General features: G+C 44.5%; 1 protein-coding gene across 1 annotated transcript; it reads left to right on the top strand.

The window, feature by feature from the left end:
- The first annotated feature begins 10,448 nt into the window (after positions 1-10,448).
- Positions 10,449-20,271, top strand: ZNF619 (zinc finger protein 619). Its single transcript, XM_041734011.1, is given in 6 exon segments — positions 10,449-10,506; positions 11,552-11,637; positions 15,665-15,791; positions 16,360-16,476; positions 18,718-18,885; positions 18,888-20,271. Coding segments are annotated over 5 exon segments (1,701 nt in total). The 5' UTR covers positions 10,449-10,506; positions 11,552-11,613; the 3' UTR covers positions 20,153-20,271.
- The last annotated feature ends 1,703 nt before the right edge of the window (positions 20,272-21,974 follow it).

The raw sequence follows: 21,974 nt of genomic DNA on the forward strand, positions 1-21,974 counted from the left end.
TTCTGGAAAAGCAGCTAATCAGAGGAAAGGAGTTAGGTTTTTGAGAAAGAATGGGGCCTAGAGGAGGGATTAATAGAACCTTTGAAGAGGAAAGAAGTGGGTTTAGAAGCTAGATTTGTAGTTTCACTGTCAGAAAATTGAGAGTGTGGTATCTGAATTTCTTGAGTTAGAACACGAGAAAGGAAGAGGGATATAGATTTGCAGGTTTGAAATTGCTCATGGAATAGAGGGGAAAGTGCTTCTGTCAGATTGTCATTGATTGGAAAGTCCTTTTACCTCCAATCCGTGTGCTGTCTATACTCAGGATGAGAAAGCTTCAGGGTGGAAGCATTTACACTGCACCTACACGGTAGCGCAATACGGCACAGCAGAAATTGGAAATTCCAGTCTAGGGGACCTGCTGGAAAGTAAGTATAAGGTATAAGGCACTTGTAAAGGAGTGGGAAGGATGTATGGGTGGCTCAGCTGGTTAACTATCTGCCTCTGGCTCAGGTCATGCTCCTGGAGTCCTGAGATGAAGCCCGGCGTTGGGCTCTGTTGAGGAGGTTGACTCCCTCTCCTGCCACTACTCCTATTTGGACTCACTCTCAAATAAATAAAATCTTAAAAAAGAGTGATAAGTACAATAGATGGTGGACCCAGATAATAAAGATTTTTGATTTAGGTTGTAATCCTCAGAAAAATCCATCTGGCAGCATTGTCTGGATTGGATTGGGGGTTTGGAAGAGGTTATCTGGAAATATTAAAATACAGAGGTGTATAATCCGCTCTGTTTATAGAGGATTGCGTACTTATCCACTTACCTTATTAGGTAAGCATTATGGGGACAGCATTATGAGAGACAGCATTATGAGAGAATATAGATTTCAGACTCCGATCCAAGCTTCAATCCTGTCATGCAGCCCCAGCTCATTCTTGTACTTCATGTAAGTCTTATCTGAAGAATAGGGACCCTGATAACCTGCCTTACACAATATTGTGGCAAGGATCAAATGAGATAGTGTGGACAAGGTCCATATTCCCCACACACACCTAAGAGTTCTTTTCACACATTAGGTTCTCTATTTTGGGTTTAATTAATGTTGAGGTAAACTGGTCCTCTAGGCAAAATTGGGCTGTTGGATAGTTTGCTTTTCAGAGAGCCTCTGCCCCTTTGGCAGCCTCCATTTTCCAGGTAATCAGTATCTCCCAAATGTGACACCCCACAAGAATTTGTCTTGAATTCCATTTTCTCAACTTCACATGTTTACCCCTTTACCCCTCATCTGTTGGTTATTTTTTAGTACCAAAGTTATTAAGGTTACCTCTAGGTCCTTCAGCTAGCTGAATTTATTTTTATTCAGAATAAATTATGAATACATCTACATTGTAATAAAAATACTAGAATAGAGATTAAAGGACCCCTTGATTATCTCTACTACAATTGCATTATCTTGCAAAGGAAACCATTGTGTATGTCCTTGCAGACATTTTCCATGCATTTAAAATAGACATGATAGGTTTGCTTGTTTTAAACAAATCTTACACTGTGTATATTCTGCAACTTTTTCTTTTTAATACATCTGGAGATCTTATCTAGTCAGCCCCTACTGATCTACCCAATTATCTTCTACATAATAATCCCTAGTGTGAATGTTGGTGTGACCTATTGAAGTTCATTGTGGAGGTTTATTTGATCTCTATTGATAAACTAAGAATGGTGCCAATTTTCTTGTCATAAACAGACACTTGTGAATATCCTTGCATGTTCCTCTTTTGGTACATGTCATTTTATATTTGAGGCGCATTACCAGTCAGTGCACTTGCTGGGTTTAAGAATGAATGCATGATTTGTTTTGTTTTGTTTTGTTTTTTAAAGATTTCATTTATTTATTTGACAGAGAGCAGGGGGAGTGGGAGAAGGAGAAGCAGACTCCACCAAACAGGGAGACTGAACTATGGGCCTCAATCCCAGGACCTAGAGATCATGACCTGAGCTGAAGGCAGATATTCAACCAACTAAGCCATCCAGGCACCCCTGAATGCATGTTTTTAATCACTCCTTTGGTAGGTTCTACCAATTTAGACTTGCTCTATCAATTTAGACTTAAATCAGCAGTGAATGAGGACGTTCCTGCCTGACAATCTTGAACTGCTGATATCTTACATTTCTGCCAATCCAGTATGTGAAAAGTAGTATGTTATCTTAATTTGCGCTTTCCTGGACCAATATAACACTAATACCCTAGCTTTACATTCTGTTTAGCCATTAAGGCAAGTCCTTCTTTAGAGTTATTTCAAATTCTTTTTCCTTTAGTAACCATATACATTTTCACTTTCAGATAAATTTTTATTTTTTAAAAAAAGATGTATCCATTCATTTTAAAGAGAGAAGGAGAGCTTGCATTCAAGTGGGATGAGGGACAAAGGGAAAGAATTTTCAAGCAGACTCTCTGCTGAGCATGGAGCCGCTGCAGGCTTTGATCTCATGACACTTGAGATCATGACCTGAGCAGAGACCAAGAGTTGGAAGCTCAACCCACGAGCCACCCAGATGCCCTTAACTTTCAGATAAATTTTAGAATTTGCTTGTTGAGTTATTTAAGTCCTATTGTGATTTTAGGATTGCACTGAATTTATAGATCTATTGGGACATGCCACATCTTTGCAATACTAACTTCTATCCAGGAACATGGTATATCTCCAACTACTTAAGTCTTATATGCTTTTCAGAATTACATATATTTCAGTTTTTCCTAGTAATTTTGAACTAGAACCTTTTTAAATTGGGCATTAATGGATATAAAAGGGTTATGAGAGCAGCCCAGGTGGTTCAGTGGTTTAGTGCCACCTTCAGCCCAGGGTATGATCCTGGAGACCTGGGATGGAGTCCCAGGTCAGGCTCCCTGCATGGAGTCTGCTTCTCCCTCTGCCTGTGTCTGTTTCTTTCTCTTTCTCTCTCTCTCTTTCTCTCTGTGTCTCTCATGAATAAAATCTTTTTTTAAAAAAAAGGTTATGAATTTTTGTATGTGTCCATATTGCTGACCCTTCTTACTAGTTCTAATAGATTTTTTAAGTTGGTTTTCTTGGATGTTTATTGACTTTTTTAAAAGTAATCTCCATGCCTAATGTGAGACTCAAATTCATGACTCTGAGATCAAGAGTCGCATGCTCTACTGACCTAGTTACCAGGTGCCCCTAATGGATTTTCTATGCAGATGATCATGAAAACAGCTTCTAATAAAATAGCACTCTACCTCAGTAGGTAAAGTTAGTCTCAGAAAAACAATAGATCCTTAGATGTTTTTAATGGATAAACACTGCAACTTCTTTCAAATGTATGTTCTTGCCACTCCTTTCAAATAGATGCCTTACAAACCATGAGAGACTCCTAACTCCGGGAAACAAACAAAGGGTTGCAGAAGGGGAGGTTGGTGGGAGGGTGAGGTGACTGGGTGATGGGCATTAAGGAGGGCATGTGATGTAATAAGCATTAGGTGTTATACTGTGTTGGCAAATTGAATTTAACTTAAAAAAAAACAAACAGATGTCTTGAGGATTACCATCCATCACGAGTACCACAAAGTCTTACCTCAGATACCTGAATGTTACAAGGCCCTCAAGATCATTCTTGGAAAGGGCTTCATTTTATAGTTCTGTATAAAACAAATCCTGGGCCTGGGTAGCTCAGTCCGTTAAATGTCTGCCTTCAGCTCAGGTTGTAATCCCAGAGTCTCAGGATAGAGCCCTGCATTGTACTTCCTGCTCAGTGGAGAGTCTGCTTCTCCCTCTGCCTCTGCCATTCCCCTAGCTTGTGCTCTCTGGCTCTCTCTGTTAAATAAATAAAATCTAAAAATCAATCAATCAGGGACGCCTGGGTGGCTCAGCAGTTGAGCATCTGCCTTTGGCTCAGGGTATGATCCCAGGGTCCTGGGATTGAGTTCTGTATCAGGCTCCCTGCGAGGAGCCTGCTTCTCCCTCTATGTCTCTGCCTCTCTCTGTGTCTCTCATGAATAAACAAAATCTTTAAAACATAAAAAAATGAAAAATAAAAATCAAATCCTGTAACTGTGGTGTGCTAAGGAATAGAAGTCTGTATCAATTCTAGTAATAGTTAATCCTGATTAGTTATATCACTCCTATGAATAGTTACTCAAATAGTTAAATTATTTAAATTATTTGTATCACATATTTTCGGCTATTTGAGTTTGGGAGAGTTGTGAAAACTCCCTTTATAAGTATGGATTCGTCAATTATATTTCTATCAGGTTTTTGCTTTACATATATTGAAATGATGTTAGAGACATAAAGATGGGTTGTAATTAGATCTTCATGTGGATTAGCTTTTTCCCAATACAGGTGTCTCTCTTTTAATACTTTCTTCCTTGAATCATTTTTTTCATTGTTTTCATTTTGTCAGCATTTGATAGATCTTGTTCTACCCTTTCATTTTCAATGTCACTGTGTTATTTTTATTTTGCTTCGGATGTGTCATGTGTAAATAGATTACAACTGTTTTTTTTTAATCTAATCTGAGTCTCTCATACATCAGTGCAAGCCGTTTATGTATGCTGCATTTCATTACCCTGTATTTGGACTTCCGTCATCTCTGTTTTCCACTTGCTGGCCTCTGGTATATTCCTCCTCCTTCCCTACACTTCCACCCCTTGTTTCTTGAATTTGTTTTGAAGTCACATACCTTCTATTTCTGTTATTTTGTGCATCCACAGAATTAAACCAATATCTGTATCTTTTGCCCATCCTCACTGAACAGTATTTAAAGAGGCAATATGGGGCAACTGGGTGGCTCACTTGGCTAACTGGCTGGTTCTTTTTAAAAAAATATTTAGTTAATTTGACAGCTTGAGAGAGCACAAACAGAGGGAGTGGCAGGCAGAGGGAGAGGGAGAAGCAGGCTCCCCACTGCCTGGAGCCCAACATGGGGCTTGATCCCAGGACCCTGAGATCATGACCTGAGCCAAAGGCAGATGCTTAACTGAGTAAGCCACTCAGCTGTCCCTAAGTGGTCGATTCTTGATTTCAGCTCCAGATCTCAGGGTCATGAGTTCAAGTCCCACACTGGGCTCCATGCTGAGTGTGAAGCCTACATACATACATAAAGAGGTAATATGTATTTAGTTTAATATCCTTTACAAAATTCCTTGGTTTACCACTGCTGCTTCTGTCCCACAGCTTCCTCTTGGATTCACATTTTTTTTTTTAATTTTCGTAGACTGCATCCTCTAGTATTTCAGCTAGCATTCACGAGTAATGAACTTTCCGAATACTTGCTTCTCTGAAAGCATTCTTATTTTGCTCTTATATAGATGAACTGGTTTTTATTACAGCATTTCCGATAATGTGTAGGGTTTTTTTTTTCCCATGTCAACCAATTTTCTAACTCTCTGGACACCAACTGGATGTCCTACAAATTTCTTTTTTTTTTTTTTTCCTTTTTTTTTTTTAAGTAGGCACGGGGCTTTAACTCACAACCCTGAGATCAAGACCTGGGCTGAGACCAAGAATTGGAGGCTCAACTGACTGAGGCAAAATCAATTTAATTCATGCACTACCCAGAGTTAATGTTGGACCCCACAGCTTAAGGAGTCTGCCACACTTGAGATGTCAATCCCAAGTCCCAGGCCCCCTGCACTTCTGACTACCCAGCTATACATTGGAGTTCCCATGACTCCCTCCCTCAAGTTGGATAACTTACTGGAATGGATTGCAGAATTCAGGAAAATACTATTAACAGCTTATTATAAGGGATACAACTCCGGAGCATCAAAATGGAAGAAGTGCATAGGGTAAAGTGTGAGGGGAGGGGCAAAACAGTGCACATCCCCTTTCCTGCTTGCCACCCTCCCAGCACCTTGATGTGTTCACCAGCCTGGAAGCTCTCTGAACCCCCCAACCCTTTAGTGTTTTTTAATGGAGGTTCATTATGTAGGCATAATTGGTTAAATCATTGACCACTGCTGATTAACTCAGTCTCCAGTCCCTCTCTGCTCCAGGGGGTGGGGATGAAAGTTCTAGTCACATGGTTGGTTCTTCTGGTGACCAGTCCCCATCCTGAAGCTTCCTAGGAGCCCCAGCCACCTGTCTCCATTCTCATACAAAAGGACACTCTTATTATCCTCAGACATTCAAAGTTTAGAAGCTTCCTGTGTTGGGACCTGAGGAGAAAGGTAATGTCATAACAAAAGATGCTCCTATCATCCCTATCACTCAAGAAATTAAGCTCTTAGGAATTCTATGCCAGGAACTGGAGAAGAAGACCAAATAAATATTTCTTATTATCACAACATTACATCTTATGTCTGTGTAATAGCCTAGCTCTTTAGAGTTTTAAATTCAAAATGACTTTCCTTTAGAACTTTGTAGAACATCCTCCAGTGCCCTTATTTGATCTTACTGTGGACTAAGTGCTTTTAGTAAAAGCGGGTTCAGGAATAAGAATTTGTTTTTGTTTTTTTTCTTTATTTTTAAATTTTTATTTATTTATGATAGAGAGAGAGAGAGAGGCAGAGACATAGGCAGAGGGAGAAGCAGGCTCCATGCACCGGGAGCCTGACGTAGGATTCGATTCCGGGTCTCCAGGATCGCGCCCTGGGCCAAAGGCAGGCGCTAAACCGCTGCGCCACCCAGGGATCCCAGAAATAAGGATTTGTTGACGTCTTTATTCCAGCCACTTTACACAAGTCTCATTTCCTCTTCACAATATTCCTATTTTCAGAAGAAGCTAAAAGGTGAAACAAGTTTACTCGTTTAGTAAATATTTTGGGAGTGCCTACTAAAAGAGCTCACAGTCTACTTGGAAGAATGACACTGAAAAAGCTGATGTCAGCATGTAGTAAGTACTGTTACCAGGGTAAGCATGGGGACCCTGGAAGGCCATCACCTAGGACATCATTAAAGACTTGTTCAAGTGACAGCTATTCTACTTTTTTTCCAAATTTTTTTAAAAATTCAAGGTAGTTAACATACAGTGCAATATCAGTTTCAGGAGTAGAATTCAGTGATTTATCACTTATATAAAACACCCAGTGCTCATCTAATACCCATCACCCACCTAGCTCATTCCCCACTCACTTCCCTCTGTAACCCTCAGTTTATTCTTCATTGTCTCTCATGGCTTGCTTCCCTCTCTTTTTGTCTCTCCTCCCCATATGTTTAACTGTTTTGTTTCTTAAACTCTACACATGTGAAATTTTATGGTATTTGCCTTTCTCTGTCTTATTTCACTTAGCATAATATACTCTAGCTCCATGCACATCATTGCAAATGCCAAGAGTTCATTCTTTTTGATGGCTGTGTAATATTCCATTGTACACATATGCCATGTCTTCTTTATCCATTCATCAGTCAACAGACATTTGGGCTCTTTCCATAGTTTGGCTATTGTGGATAATGCTGCTATAAACATAGGGTGCATGTGCTCCTTCAAATATATATTTTTGTATTCTTTGGGTAAATAGTAGCACAATTGCTGGGTTAGAGGGTAGTTCTATTTTTAACTTTTTGAGAAACCTCCATACTGTTTTCCAGAGTGGCTGCACCAGCTTGCATTCCCACCAACAGTACAAGAGAGTTCCCCTTTCTCCACATCCTTGCCAACATCTGTTGTTTCCTGAGTTGTTAATTTTAGTCATTCTGACAGGAGTGAGGTGGCATCTCATTGTAGTTTTAAGATTTTTATTTATTTATTCATGAGATACACACAGAGAGAGGCAGAGAGAGGGAGAAGCGGGCTCCTTGCAGGAAGCCTGATGTGGGACTTGATTCCAGGACTCCAGATCACACACTGAGCCAAAGGCAGATGCTCAATCACTGAGCCACCCAGGCGTCCTTCATTGTCATTTTGATTTTTATTTCCCTGATGATGAGTGATGTTGATCATCTTTTCATGTGTCTGTTAGCCATCTGGATGTCTTCTTTGGAAAAGTGTCTATTCATGTCTCCTGCCCATTTCTTAACTGGATTATTTGTTTTTTGGTGTTGAGTTTGAGAAGTTCTTTAGATTTTGGATTCTAGCCCTTTATTAGATATGTCATTTGCAAATATCTTCTCCCTTTTCGTAGGTTGCCTTTAGTTTGTTTCCTTCACTGTGCAGAAGCTTTTTGTCTTAATTAAGTCCCAATAGTTCTATTGCTTTGGTTTCCCTTGCCTCTGGTGAAGTGTCTAGTAAAAAGTTGCTATGGACGATGTCAAAGAGGTTGCTGCCTCTGTTCTCCTTTAGGATTTTGATGGTTCCCTGTCTCACATGTAGGTCTTTCATCTATTTTGAATTTATTTTTGGGTATGGTATAAGAAAGTGGTCCAGTTTCATTCTTCTGCATGTTGCTGCCCAGTTTTCCCAAGATCGTTTGTTGAAGAGACTGTCTTTTTTTTTTTCCATTGGATATTCTTTCCTGCTTTGTCGAAGATTAGCTGACCATAGAGTTGGGGGGTCCACTTCTGGGTTTTCTATTCTGTTTGTTCCATTGATCTGTTTTTGTGTCAGTACCATACTGTCTTGGTCACTACAGCTTTGTAATTACTTTGAAGTCTGGAATCATGATGTCTCCTGCTTTGCTTTGCTTTTTCAGGATTGCTTTGGCTATCCAGGGTCTTTTGTGGTTCCATATACACTTTAGGATTGTTTGTTCTAGGGGATCCCTAGGTGGCTCAGTGATTTAGCACCTGCCTTCAGCCCAGGGTGTGATCCTGGGGTTCCGGGATCGAGTCCCACATTGGGTTCCCTGTGTAGAGGCTACCTCTCTGTGTCTCTCATGAATAAATAAATAAAATCTTAAAAAAAAAAAAAAGGATTGTTCTAGCTCTGTGAAAAACGCTGGTAGTATTTTGATAAGGATTGCATTAAATGTTTAGATTGCTTTGAGTAGTATAGAAATTTTAACAATATTCTTCCAATCCATGAGCATGGAATGTTTTTCCATTTCTTTGTTGTCCTCTTTACTTTCTTTCATAAGTGTTCCATAGTTTTCAGAGTACAGATCTTTTATTTCTTTCATTAAGTTTATTCCTAGGTATCTTATTATTTTTGGTGCCATTGTAAATGGGATTGATTCCTTGATTTCTTTTTCTGCTGCTTCGTGATTGGTGTATAGAAATGCAACAGATTTTTGTACGTTGATTTTATATCCTGTAATTTTGTTTAATTAATTTATTAGTTCTAGCAATTTTTTGGAGGGTATCTTTTGGGTTTTCTACAGAATGTATTGTTGCAAGTGACAGCCATTCTAGAATCTGAAGGTTTTGGGACAGTATCTGAAAAATCAGATACTTTTGAAGGGTTTTAAAAAGCAAACCACCACCAACAAAAAAGCAGAACCGTGTCATGACCAGATTCATATTTTAGATCATCCTGGTTGTCCTGAGGAAAGAAGGGAGCAATGGGGCCAGACTGGGGGCAAGAACAGCAATTCAGGTAGAAGCCGTTCCTAACAGAACAGTTAGGAGGCGGCTACAACAATCCAGGTAAGAAGAGATACAGAACAAGGGATCAGTTATGACTCCCACATGAATGATTTGGTTGGTGGATGGAGAGGGGCGCTGAAACCATGCTCCACAGGGTTAATGAGGTAAAATGTTACCAGCAAGACCTCCACTGAGCCCCTTTCTTCACAGGAATGTTAACTTTATCTTTTAGAGGCAAACAACAGGAAGAGCTCCAGCTGGCCTAAACCAGTTCCAGCTCTGACCACTGGCTCACACTGTGATCTATCTAGATCATGGAGTGTTTTGCCTCATTAAAATCTCACTCCAGAGAAGCACAAGCTTTATTAACATAACACAGAATGCATGCATAGGCATGTTTCCTAAGCACACCTGTGCAACCTTATGCCCACCTTTACATGTGATGACAAAACTCTCCTTTCTGAATATTCATTCTAACCTAAAATAAAAAGAACCCGCTCACCTCTGCTGTGCGAGTCCCAGCCTTGGGAGTGATTCCTGGTGATTCCTTCAGTGCAAAAAAAGTTTCCTTTGTCTGACAACTCCACCTGGTGTAGTCTCTACCTGTAACGCACCAAGAAACAACTCACCTCGTTGGGTTACAGTTTGTGGGGGGACAGGGGCAAGGCAACCCTGGAAAGTGGAACAGGAGGGCGAGGAGAGGAGGATGAGATCGGCCTGGAACCGTTTTAGGTTCTCGTGGATTAGCCAAGTAGAAAGAGGCAGCAGGCAAGTTGATACCCAGGACTTTAGCTCAAAGGCGTCTGCACGAGGTGCGGCCAGGAGGAAGCTCCGCTACCCTACTACTCTACCGGGCCTGGGGAGAGATGCGGGAGCGTGTTCCAGGAAGCTGGCCGCCGCGCAGGAAGAGCGACGTGTCAGCACTTCTTTATGCTGCAGATCCAGAGCTGACTCCATGACTGTGCTGAGCTTGAGCTCGAAACTACTGCCGCTCCCAATTAAGAAACGGAAGCACCGAGTTTAGTCACCCGCACGGAGCCGACAGTGACCAGCTGGGGGAGCCGGGGGCCGAAGCGGACAGCCAGACCTGGCACCTGGCGATCTCAGGTGCCGGACAGAGCCTGGGGCCGGGGGTTGGCGAGGCGGCTACGTTGCTGCCGGCGACCCTAGAGCCGCACAGCGCGTGGCGGGCTCGGGGTCCCGCAGCAGGCGCCCCGCGCAGGGCGGGAGGCAGGTGGCGCGCCTGGCTCGGCACCATGGAGACGGCGGCCTCCCGGCTTCCTAGAGCGGCGCGGGCGGGGAGCGCCCGGGCCGCGCTTCCGCCTCGGCTGCGCCCGCGCCCGCGCCCGCCCCCGCCCCCGCCTCCGTGCGGCGGCCCGGCCCGCGGGGTCCCGGAGCTCGGGCGGCGGAGCTGCGGACGCGCCCTCGGCCTCCTGCCCCGCGGCGCTGGCCTGACCCCGGCTCGCGGTACTCGGGGTGGGGCCGGCGGCGCGGGCGGGCGGGCGGGGCGTTCCGGTGCCGGTCGCGTCTGCGGGCAGCACCGAGCCCCGCGGCTGGGGCGCCGAGCGCTTCCCCTCCCCGGGGCCAGGTCACCCACCGCCTGTCCCGGGGCTCCGTTATCCGGCTTTGCTCTAAATTCTCGCTTTGGGTTTTTGCCACGTTTGCTAGAACCGTTCGGGACAGACTACTACTTAGTAATTCATTCGTAGTGGCCCAGGGATTTTCTTGACTCTTGCTCCGCAGGCGTTCTTTCGAGGAATTTTAAGCCTCACCAGGCAGATTTGTAGAATTTATTTATTTTTTAAAGGTTCTATTTATTTATTCACGAGAGACAGAGACAGACAGAGACCCAGGCAGAGGGAGGAGCAGGCTCCCTGCAGGGAGCCCGACGCGGGACTCGATCTCGGGTCTCCTGGATCACGCCCTGGGCCGCAGGCGGCGCTGAACCGCTGAGCCACCGGGGCTGCCCCAGATTTGTAGAATTGATAGATGCAGGAAGCAGATGCAGCACCCCATGAACCACTGGAGAAGGTGCACCGAGAGCATCCACAGTGTCCCCAGAATATTGTTTCCAATGAGAGAGGCAGGGAGACGGAGGGGGAAGAGGTGGGGAACAAGGCAAGGTCAGCCTCATTGTCATTCTCTCTCTTAGCCCCGCAGGTTCTTGCTTTTCCAAACAGAGAGGGCAGTGCATGAAGCCAGGGGTCATCAGCCATGCTCCAGACAGTGTGGCCCCAGGTGAGCTGAGCTTTCTTCCAGCTTTCCACATTCAGAACAGATCTGATCCATCACTACAGGAGTAGTAGCCTGACCTGGCCAGTCATGTGCCTAGCTTTGCATCCATCAGTTGAGTATGGCAGAGGAGTATGTTAGGGGAAGTGATGAGGGCGAGTAGGTAAATGGGAGGATCGGGTTGCTTGGAAATGAGGGAAGCTCCAGCTAAGAAACTCTCCAAGAAAGTGAGGATCTATATCCGTGCAGACTAGAGACCATAAAAGTATGGCTCACAGATGAGCAGCTTCGGCATCACCCAGGGGCTTGCTAAAAAGGCAGAATCTTAGGCCCCGACACAGATCTCCAGAATCAGAATCTATGTTTGTATGATCTCTGGGGAATGAATGGGCAAGTTAAAATTTGGGGAGTGCTAGTCTGCATCACACCATACAGAGGAAGGCCACATGCTGCGTTTAAAAAGGCATTCCCACAGGAGGAGCTTGCCTTGTAGATCACAAAGTCAGTGTACAATGAAGCCAGCACTGGGGAGCCTTTGGAGGGTTGGATTGATGAGGGAGGTAGATTCTCGGAGGAACGCGGAGTTTGGAGCTGATGCCAGTGCCACCAGCCCATTGCAAAGATTATAGCTTAACCTCTGTGAAAGCCTGAACCCTTTGTTGGCACAAATTCATACAGCACTGGAAGCAGTGGTCCTTCCAAAAATTTCCTGGCACTAGAGGATGCTTGCATTGAATTTTTCTCTAGCATTCTAGATCATGTAATAAGAAGCCTGGTGTCTCATGTAATGGATGTGTCATGTAATTAGGAACCCTGTTCAGGACTCAAGGATGATGTGTATGTAGACACTGGACCATCCACCCCTGTTCCAGCACTTAAGCCAAAATTAGTTCCAAGTCAGGAAATGTTTAAACATCTGTAGGGGCAATCTCTTCTCTCCTAGTGCTTTATGTCAGGTATGGTAGTCACTCAGGATTGGGTTCCAATAAGGAGACCTGAAGTGACAGTGGCTTAAAGGAGATAGAGGCTTCTTTCCCATGCAAGAGAAGTCGGGGAGAGGCAGTCCAGGGATGTTGTAGCAGTGCCAGTGTTATCACACACCAGGCTCTTTCACTTTTTCTGCTTCACCATCTTACCACTGACTCTCATGTTCAGGGCCATTTCACCGTCCAAGGTGGCTGCTTTATCTCCATCTATCATGTGTGCATTCCAGATGGAGATGACAAAAAAGCCTAACCTCTCATCTCTTTGCACGCTTTCAGGAACCTTCCCGGAGAGTCCCCAACAATTTTTGTACTTGTGTTTCATTGGCTTCACTTAGTTGCCAGAGCTGGGAGCAGCCCCAAGTAAAATTACAATTTGATTTTTAAAAAAGAAAGGGAGGGAAAAAAATACACACACATATGTTTAGACAATGGTCATGCTTTTTTTTTTTTTTAAGATGTATTTATTTGAGTGAGAATGAGGGAGAGAGAGAGAGAGAGAGAGAGCGTGAAGGGGGGTAGGAGGCGAACAGAGGGAGGGGGGAGAGAGAGAATCCTTAAGCAGACTCCCCACTGAGCATAGAGCCTGACGTGAGGCTCGATCCCCACACCCTGGGATCATGACCTAGGCTAAAATCTAGAGTTGGCCGCTTACCTGACTGAGGCATGCAAGCCCCCCCTAGACAACTGTGTTATCTATAATCTCTATGAGAAATGTTCCCCTAATCTCATTTGTACTTGTAAGTGCAGGGATTTATATAACACCATGTGCCAGGCAATATTTTAGTTCATTACATGTATCAACTCATTCCACCCTTATAAGAGCCTTGTAAGATAGGCACTCCTATTATCCCAGTTTTCCAAGTGGGGAAACCGAGGCAAAAAAGTTTGAATATCTCATCCAAGGTCACACAGATGGTGGTTATCAGAGATGGGATGTGAACCTAGGGATTCTGAGTCTAGAGCTGAGTTTGTCAACCTCAGTGTTATTGACATTTTGGGCCAGATAATTTTTTTCTTGTGGGGGAGGGTCTCCTGTGTGTTGTAGGATGATTAGCAGCATCCCTGGCCTCTACCTACTAAATGCCAGTAGCACTCCCACCATCTGATGGTTGTGACAACTAAAAACGTCTCCAGGGGCGCCTGAGTGGCTTAATCAGTTAAGCATCTGCCTTCAGCACAGGTCATGATCTTGGGGTCCTGGGATCGAGCCCCACATTGGGCCCTGCACTCAGTAAGGAGTCGCCCTCTCCCTCTGCCCCTCCCTCCCACTTGTGTACACTCTCTCTCTCAAATAATTATTATAAATAAATCTAAAAAAAAAAAAATCCAGTCCCAGACAGTGAGTGCCATATGTCTCCTTGTGAGCATTTCCCCGTTGAGAAGCACAGCCCTAAAGCCTGTGCTATTTTTCTCTGTGCTATGCTGCCTCCAAACCCACTTCCCCTATAGGGGAATCAACAGCCCTGTTTCACATCATGGAGAGGGACTAAGTGCTAGCAAAGGACAGAAGTGGAGTGATCAGAGATGAAACAATATGTTGAGAAGCTGAATGTTGTAGGAAACAAGGAACAAGGAATGCACCAATTAGAGGGGTGTCTCAGAGGTGTGGAGGGGTAGAAGGCCATGATATGAGGAAGGCAGGTCAAGTCCATGTTCCCAGCTGTTGTCTCTGAAGGAAGTAAAGAGAAGTTTGGTTAACATTTGGGGTCAGTGAACTATTTATTATGCACTGTCCAGTAAGGAAGCCACTAGCTATATGTGCCTGTTTAGAATTAAAATTAATTAAAGTAAGAAATTCAGTTCCTCATACTAGGCACATTTAAACTTCCTGGTCAAGGTGATACCTGATTTCTTCAGTGTCTGGTTATTATCGTTCCTTTGCAACTATTCAGAAATCTATGGGGAGACATTTTTTTTTTTTTTTTTTTTTGCAATCTATGGGGAGACATTTAAGATCATGCAAGTATCCTGCTCCTCACCAAAATCTCCTCCTAGATTTAGCATCCATTGATGATTCTTGTCTATACCAGTTCTTTATCATGATGGCTGCAATCCTGAAGTTCTTCTGTAGTTCTGTTTCTTCCATCCAGCAAGACACTAGGCAGTTTGTTGACAGACTGAGGTGTAGAGTATAGTGTAAGACAAGGAGAGACGGCATAGTGCCCTTCATTTATATAAGTGGTCAGTTCATTTTGAAATGTTTGCTTCCTCATACAACCTTAAAATACTCAGATAAAGAAGACTCCTTCTTGTCTATTTCAAGGTGCTTAACATCACTAATTCCCATCATCTATGATAGAGAATAATAATTCTTACTTCACACGTGTGTTCTGATGATTGAATGAATTGATGTAAAAGTAGTTGGCATAGGACAAGGGATGGTTTCCTTCTCTCCTGAGAACGTGGAAATGGCCCCATCGGGAGGCAGTGAGACACACTTGGCGCAGAGGGCAGGTTGGATAGAGCTTAGATGATCAGGGAGCAAGTCCATGCTCAAGGATGGAGACTGCCATCCTGTTCCTGGAGTCAGGTGTTAGGGGAGGAGGTGTTACTGCACATTGCTTTCAAGGGAAAACCAACTCTCTGATAAGACCTTAATCAGACCACATCCTCTGATTAAATCTGATAAGGCAAGATGGCAGAAAGAGGGAGAACCAACCAGGGTGAAGGGAACTCTGTGCCCATGGAATTGTTCCTCTGTCTATAAAAAGACACGGAAGAAAAAGACCAGAGAGAAACCCAGTAGATGGAGTCAGGGTAAAAGACAGATACCTGCTATGGTCATTTTAGAGAACATTCTAGAAAGATCAACCCAGCTCACGGAACCAGACATGGGGGTGATGTGACCATCAGGCAGGTGTGCTCCAGAGGTATGCACATGGAAAATGTGCTGAGGGCTGTCCTCACCTAGGGTACTTTTGTGGCTCTCCAGTATAAGCCTCCCATGGGGCTCCAAGCCATGGACTCCAGTAGAGTCAGCTCTTCCCTGGAGTTCAGGTCCCTCCTCAGCACTCACATGGGGCTTGAGCAGGAGCCTGTTGTTCCAGGGGCCAGTGACCTTTGAGGATGTGGCCGTGTACTTCCCCCAGAGTCAGTGGACCAGCCTGGACCCCATGCAGAGGGCCTTGTACCGGGAGGTGATGCTGGAGAATTATGCAAACATAACTTCCTTGGGTAAGTCCTTCCTTGTCCCTGAACTAGCCCTGCCCAGGGGCTGCTGGCTTCCTCCTTGGTGGATCTGGGATCTCCTGTACTGCTAGGACTGATGTGCCATGAGGCGAGCTCCCTAATCTCCCATTTCTGGTGCAGCTAATGGAGAAAGATCTAGGCTCACTTTGGTTTTCAGAAGGACTTGCCTCTTCACTTCTTCCTGGTGGGGCTCTCCTGAGAGGGGTTTTTGCTCGGCACAGACAGCTGAGCAGGTTCCTGGTGGCCCCACCTTCGCCCCTCCACTCTTGTAGTACCCTGAAGTCCTGGGCCCCATTTCCCCTGTGTGAGAGGCTCCTAGGACCCCTGGACACACCTCTAACTACAGCAGGAGCTTTCTGTCTTCTCTTACAGAGCTAGAGTACGCTTCTTCTCCAGCAAGACAATTTGCGCCTTCCTTAGATCCCCAGATTCTCTCCACACTGAGCTCACTTCGTGTCTCAGGATGCTTAGTCACCTGGCAAAGCAGATGGTGGATGGACAGGTGTCAGCAGGGACCCTGTTCAGCTTCTTATTCCTTTTCTTTCTTCTTCAGCAGCATTTCCATTCCCCAAACCAGATCTGATATTCCAGCTGGAGCGCGGGGAAGCACCATGGGGCCTGGATCCCTGGATACCCACTGAGGGAGAGGCCTTGGGAGGTGTCCACCCAGGTAAGCAGGAGAACCTATCACCTTCCTCTTTGGCTTGGCCCCCTCCTGTCTTTTAATGATTCAACATGAAAAGAGTTTTGCTTCTGTCTTACCAGTTCTTGTGAGGGTGAAGATGGTCACTCTCATTCAGGAGAAAGCCCCTCACTAGAGCTTCAGCCCCATACTGGAAAAGATCCACCCAGAAATTTCTTTTTCTGTTATTTTTCTTTGTAAAGCTAAAGGATTTCAGAGACACTTAGTGAAAAAAGGCTTTTGGGGGTCAATTTAGGAATATAAATACAATATAGTAAGAACTTGTTTCTTTTTTAAAGACTTATTTATTTGAGAGCGAGAGAGAAATGGGGAGGTGTAGAGGGATAGGGAGACAGTCTTTTTTTTAATATTTTATTTATTCATGAGAGACACAGAGAGAAGTCAGAGACATAGGCAGAGGGAGAAGCAGGCTCCTCGAAGGGAGCTCGATGTAAGACTTGATCCTGGAACTCTAGGATCACATCCTGAGCCAAAGGCAGATGCTCAACCACTGAGCCACCCAGGTGTCCTGGGAGAGAGAGTATTAAACAGACTGCACTAAGAATGGAGCCTTATCCCATGACCCCTAGATTATGACCTGAGCTGAAACCAAGAGTTGACGCTTCACCAACTGAGCCATGCAGGAGCCCCAGAACTTGTTTCTGTAAGAACATTTTATGTATGTGTGTATGAAATTACATGAGAAGAGAAATTCCATGAACTCTTAAACATTATTAGCTTTTGAAAGAAAGCCTGTTTATTTATTGGGAACAAATGCTTTCCTGTTTCGGAAGGTACAGAATTGAGGTGAATGAGAACCATCCAGAGATTGGGTGCTTAGCCTTCTCATTCAGTTGGCTCTGTTCTCATGCTCTTTCCATTCCTTATGTTGTTCAGAGTCTTGTAAACCAAATGCTCCTTCCTAATTTGGCGCCACTTCTGTCATCATCTGTCCCTTTGGGTTGACTCAGCACTTCCTATCATCATTTTTTTTATTAAGATTTTATTTGAGAGAGAGAGAGCAAGAGCGAGGGAGCATGAGCAGAGGGAGAGGGAGAAGCAGACTCCCTGCTGAGTAGGGAGCCCAGTGCACAACTCAATCCCAGGACTCTGGGATCATGACCTGAGTTTAAGGCAGATGCTTAACTAATTGAACCATCCAGGTGCCCTTTCCCCATCTTGATGAGAAACCTTTTCCTGTCGACCGCCTGCAGTGGACAGTGTTTTCCTTTGCCACAGCTGCGCATGGTCTGTTTAGTGTGCCAATGTCTTTTCAAGCCAGCACTGTCTAGTGATAGAAATGTTCTATATCTGTGCTGCCCAATATATTAGCCATTGTCCTCATCAGTGCTTGAACTGTGGCTATACAAACAAGGAACTGAATTTTAAATTTTGTCCCATTTTAATTAAATTTAATTAGCCACATCTTAGTCAGTGTCTGCCTTCGGCTCAGGTCATGATCTCAGTGTCCTAGAATCAAGCCCCATGTGGGGCTCCCTACTTATTAGCAGGGAGTCTGCTTCTCCCTTTCCCTCTGCCCCTCCCTCTGCTTGTGCTCTTGAGCATGCTCTCTCTCTTTCTCTCTCTCAAATAAATAAATAAAATCTTTAAACAGCCAAAAATAAAAGAAAAATAAGAAAATAAATGTAAATAACCACAGGTGTCTAGGGTTGCCTTATGGGCAGTGCAGCTTAAAACAATTACAAGAACAGCCTCCACCTGCCTTTTTAGCTCTAGATCAGTGGTTTCGAATTCTAGTGAGCATCCGAATCTTGTGAGGGGCTTGTTAGAACGTGGACTTATTGGATACCACCTCCGGAGGTTCTAATTCAGCAGGACTGGAGTGGGGCCTGGGAATTTGCATTACTAACAAGTTTCCTTGTGGTGGTAGTCCCAGGACCACGCTTTGAGGGCTACTGTCCTTGAGAATCTCAAACCATATCTTTTAAACTCTGTAGAGTATGTGACTCTTGGTCTCAGGGTCATGAGTTCAAGCCCCACATTGGGTGTAGAGATTACGTGATATAAATAAGTAAATAAAATTTGAAAAACTACATAGTTGTAAAAAACCTAGTTCTTCTAATAGAGAAGACTCAGTTAAAAAAAATTAGTCTGGACTATACTAGACTTAAATAGTATAAAATCTGTCATAAATCCATTTTTTTTTTAAAAAGCAAACTCTACATTTATAGCTTAAATGCTTCCTCTGTTTTCTTTTTATCATGTGAGGTGGTAAAAACAAGACTGAGAATGAGGAGCAAACCCCAAGACTGAACATTTCCGAAGACTCAGTGGTCCACAGGCTGATGGTGGAGGGACTGCTCAGAGAAGCTCCCCAGCCCCCTCACCGTAAGGTTAGCTTAGAGAAGCCACAGCTGTGTGACATAGGGGAGAAAACAAAGGAGTTTTCACAGACTTACTGGCCCAGGATTACAAATCCTCCAGCATTGAAAGAGAGGAGACAGTCAGGCAACTAGAAGGAAATGCTGGTGTCAGCACACATTTCCTTACACAGCAGGGCCTCCCCAGAGGACAGGCAGTTTATAAATGTGGTGCATGTGGCCGGTATTTCAGCCAACACTCAGACCTTCTCCAGCATCAGAGGATTCATACTGATGACCAGCCCTACAAGTGCAAAGAATGCGGGAAAGCCTTCAGGTATAACTCAAAACTATTTCGGCACCAGAAAACCCACACTGGGGAGAAACCTTACTCGTGTCAGGAATGTGGACAGGCCTTCAGTCAAAATTCCCACCTCCTTCAGCACCAGAAACTCCACGGTGGAGAGAAGCCCTATGCATGTAAGGACTGTGGGAAAGCCTTCAGCTACAACTCAAAACTTATTCGGCATCAGCGAATCCACACTGGGGAGAAACCCTTTAGGTGTAAGGACTGTGGGAAGGCTTTCAGGTGTAGCTATGACTGCATTGTCCATGAGCGAATTCACACCGGGGAGAAGCCCTACGAATGTCAGGTGTGTGGGAAAAGTTTCAGTTCAAATTCAGTCCTCGTTCAGCACCAGCGAATCCACACTGGAGAGAAACCGTACAAGTGTAAGGAGTGTGGGAAAGCCTTCCGCCGAAGCTCGGTATTTCTCCAGCACCAGAGGCTCCACACAGGGGAGAAGCTCTATAAATGCAAAGAGTGCTGGAAAACTTTCAGCTGTAGCTCACGCTTTATAGTACACCAGCGAATCCACACTGGGGAGAAGCCCTATGGCTGCCTGGAGTGTGGGAAAGCATTCAGTCAGAAGGTAACCCTGGTCCAGCATCAGCGGCTCCACACAGGGGAGAGGCCTTACGAGTGCAAGGTGTGCGGGAAAGCCTTCAAGTGGAGCGCAAGTTTCATTCAGCACCAAAAGTTGCATGCTCGCAAGAAAGTGGCCCAAGTGACAGGGCCAGCCACACTGGGGCCCCGCTGCCCCTCTTCTAGCTGCCCCCCTCTGCCTGCCCCACATGTGCACTCTGCCCCCACCGTGCCAGGGGCTGCCTCAGCTTCCCCACACCCCTTGCTCCTTCCTCCCTCCATGCCTGTCTTTGTGCTGCTCCCCTTGTCTGAAATGGCCAATTCTTCACCTGTTCAAATAGTGCCTTTCTTTCAGGATCTCACTTCCCCTGGGAAGTCCTCCACTGGGAGCCCGAATCCTTTGTCCCACTGCCCCTGAGCTCCCTCACATCCTCCACCACCCACCCACCTAGACTTACCAGTTTCCCTGGGCTCCTGACCATGTCTGTGTTGTTTCTCCTCTCATCTTCCCAACTCCATTTTTGTCCTCACACTGAAGAACTGGGTTTGATTCCTCTCTTGCATGCCCTGGGTAAGAAATGGTAGGTGTTGTCCTTTACAGTTTCCAGTTTCGGCCTGTACCATCAGTCTACTAGACTTGGTAGAATTTACAGAACATTTTGGGGCTTAGGGAGATGGCATTCCAATGGCATAGCCTGTTGTAATTCAAGAGACAGGAGATTCAAAGACCGTGGGAGGAGGTAATGAGAGAAAGTATCCAGTGATTGCTTTCAGAAATTAAGGAGGCTCAATTGGTGGGGCAGTAGCAAGGCTCACTGTGTGGAATCTGAGCCTGGAACTAACTTATTACCTTCTTATTACCATTATGAGGATCCTGTGTAACTAGGCAATAGACCGAGGAAATCATCAGTGAAAAGAATATGAAGTGAGAGTCAGCATTGGTAGCAATAATGTAAAATCATGTCTCTAAACCTCGTTGGAAGGGGATGTTTCTGTTTGGGTTCCTTTTCTATTCCTGTCAACATCTTTGTTTAATTTCAGTGCCCACTCAAATATGTAGGTATGAAAAGTGATTTGGGCCTGTCTAGTAGAGGGCAGGTGCCTGGTTATAGCCATCTTTCAGTTATACATGGAATGAACTTGGCATCATGCTGGCGAGCCTCTGAGGAAAGGTGAGAAACCTGACCCTGACTTACTGTAGCTCCTGCCTCAGAGGAGAGATCATAATTAATCATACACATACTCGGATGTATTCTCACACCTATTCCACATCCTCTGATTAAATCTGAATTTTTGAGTCCTGGTACTTTTTTAAAAGATTTTTTTATTTATCCATTTGAGAGAGAGCACAAGCAGGTGGAGTGGCAGGAAGAGGGAGAGGGAGAAGCAGGCTCCACACTGAGCAGGGAGCCTGATGTGAAACTTGAACCCAGGACCCCAGGATCATGACCTGAGCCAAAGGCAGACGTTTAACCAACTGAGCCACCCAGGCACTCCTGTTTATGAACTCTAATCTTATCAGATGTTTTGATGTCACTGGTTTAGTTATACTGTTCATCTAATGGTATGGGCCCTGATCCTTCTCACAATCACTGCTTCAGGACAGTGTAGCAACATACGGAAACGTACTTTACATAGTTAAGGAATTTAGCACTAAGGAAAGGATATGTACACTGTTATGATAACACCATACTATTATGTCTGCAAGGGAGGGCATAAAGAAACATTTTTGGTTAGGCTTATTGAGATATACTTCATATCCTTTACCCTTTTGTTTTTATTTTTTAAAAGATTTATTTATTTATTTATGATAGAGAGAGAGGGACAGAGACACAGGCAGAGGGAGAAGCAGGCTCCATGCCAGGAGCCTGACACGGGACTGGATCCCAGGACTCCAGGATCGTGCCCTGGGCCAAAGGCAGGCGCAAAACCACTGAGCCACCCAGGGATCCCCGCTTTACCCTTTTAAAGTAGACAGTTTGGTGAACTTTGACAAATGAATACAGTTGTGTATCCAAGGTAAAGAAAATTTCCATCACCCTCAGCATAGGGAGAAATTTAAATGGTTTGTGGGATGTTGGAGGTTTTTCTTTATTTTCTTCCTTGATAAGATTTGTGTAATACATATAATTCAGCAGAAGAAAAGGCAGAAACCAAACTTACCTTCAGAGCTTCCAGACTCTGTAAAATGCAAAGATCCCTCACCTGGAATCAGTGTTAAGCAGTCAAAATGCAGGAAA

Source organism: Vulpes lagopus, chromosome 19 (genome assembly GCF_018345385.1).
Source record: "Vulpes lagopus strain Blue_001 chromosome 19, ASM1834538v1, whole genome shotgun sequence".
Taxonomy (NCBI): Eukaryota; Metazoa; Chordata; class Mammalia; order Carnivora; family Canidae; genus Vulpes; species Vulpes lagopus.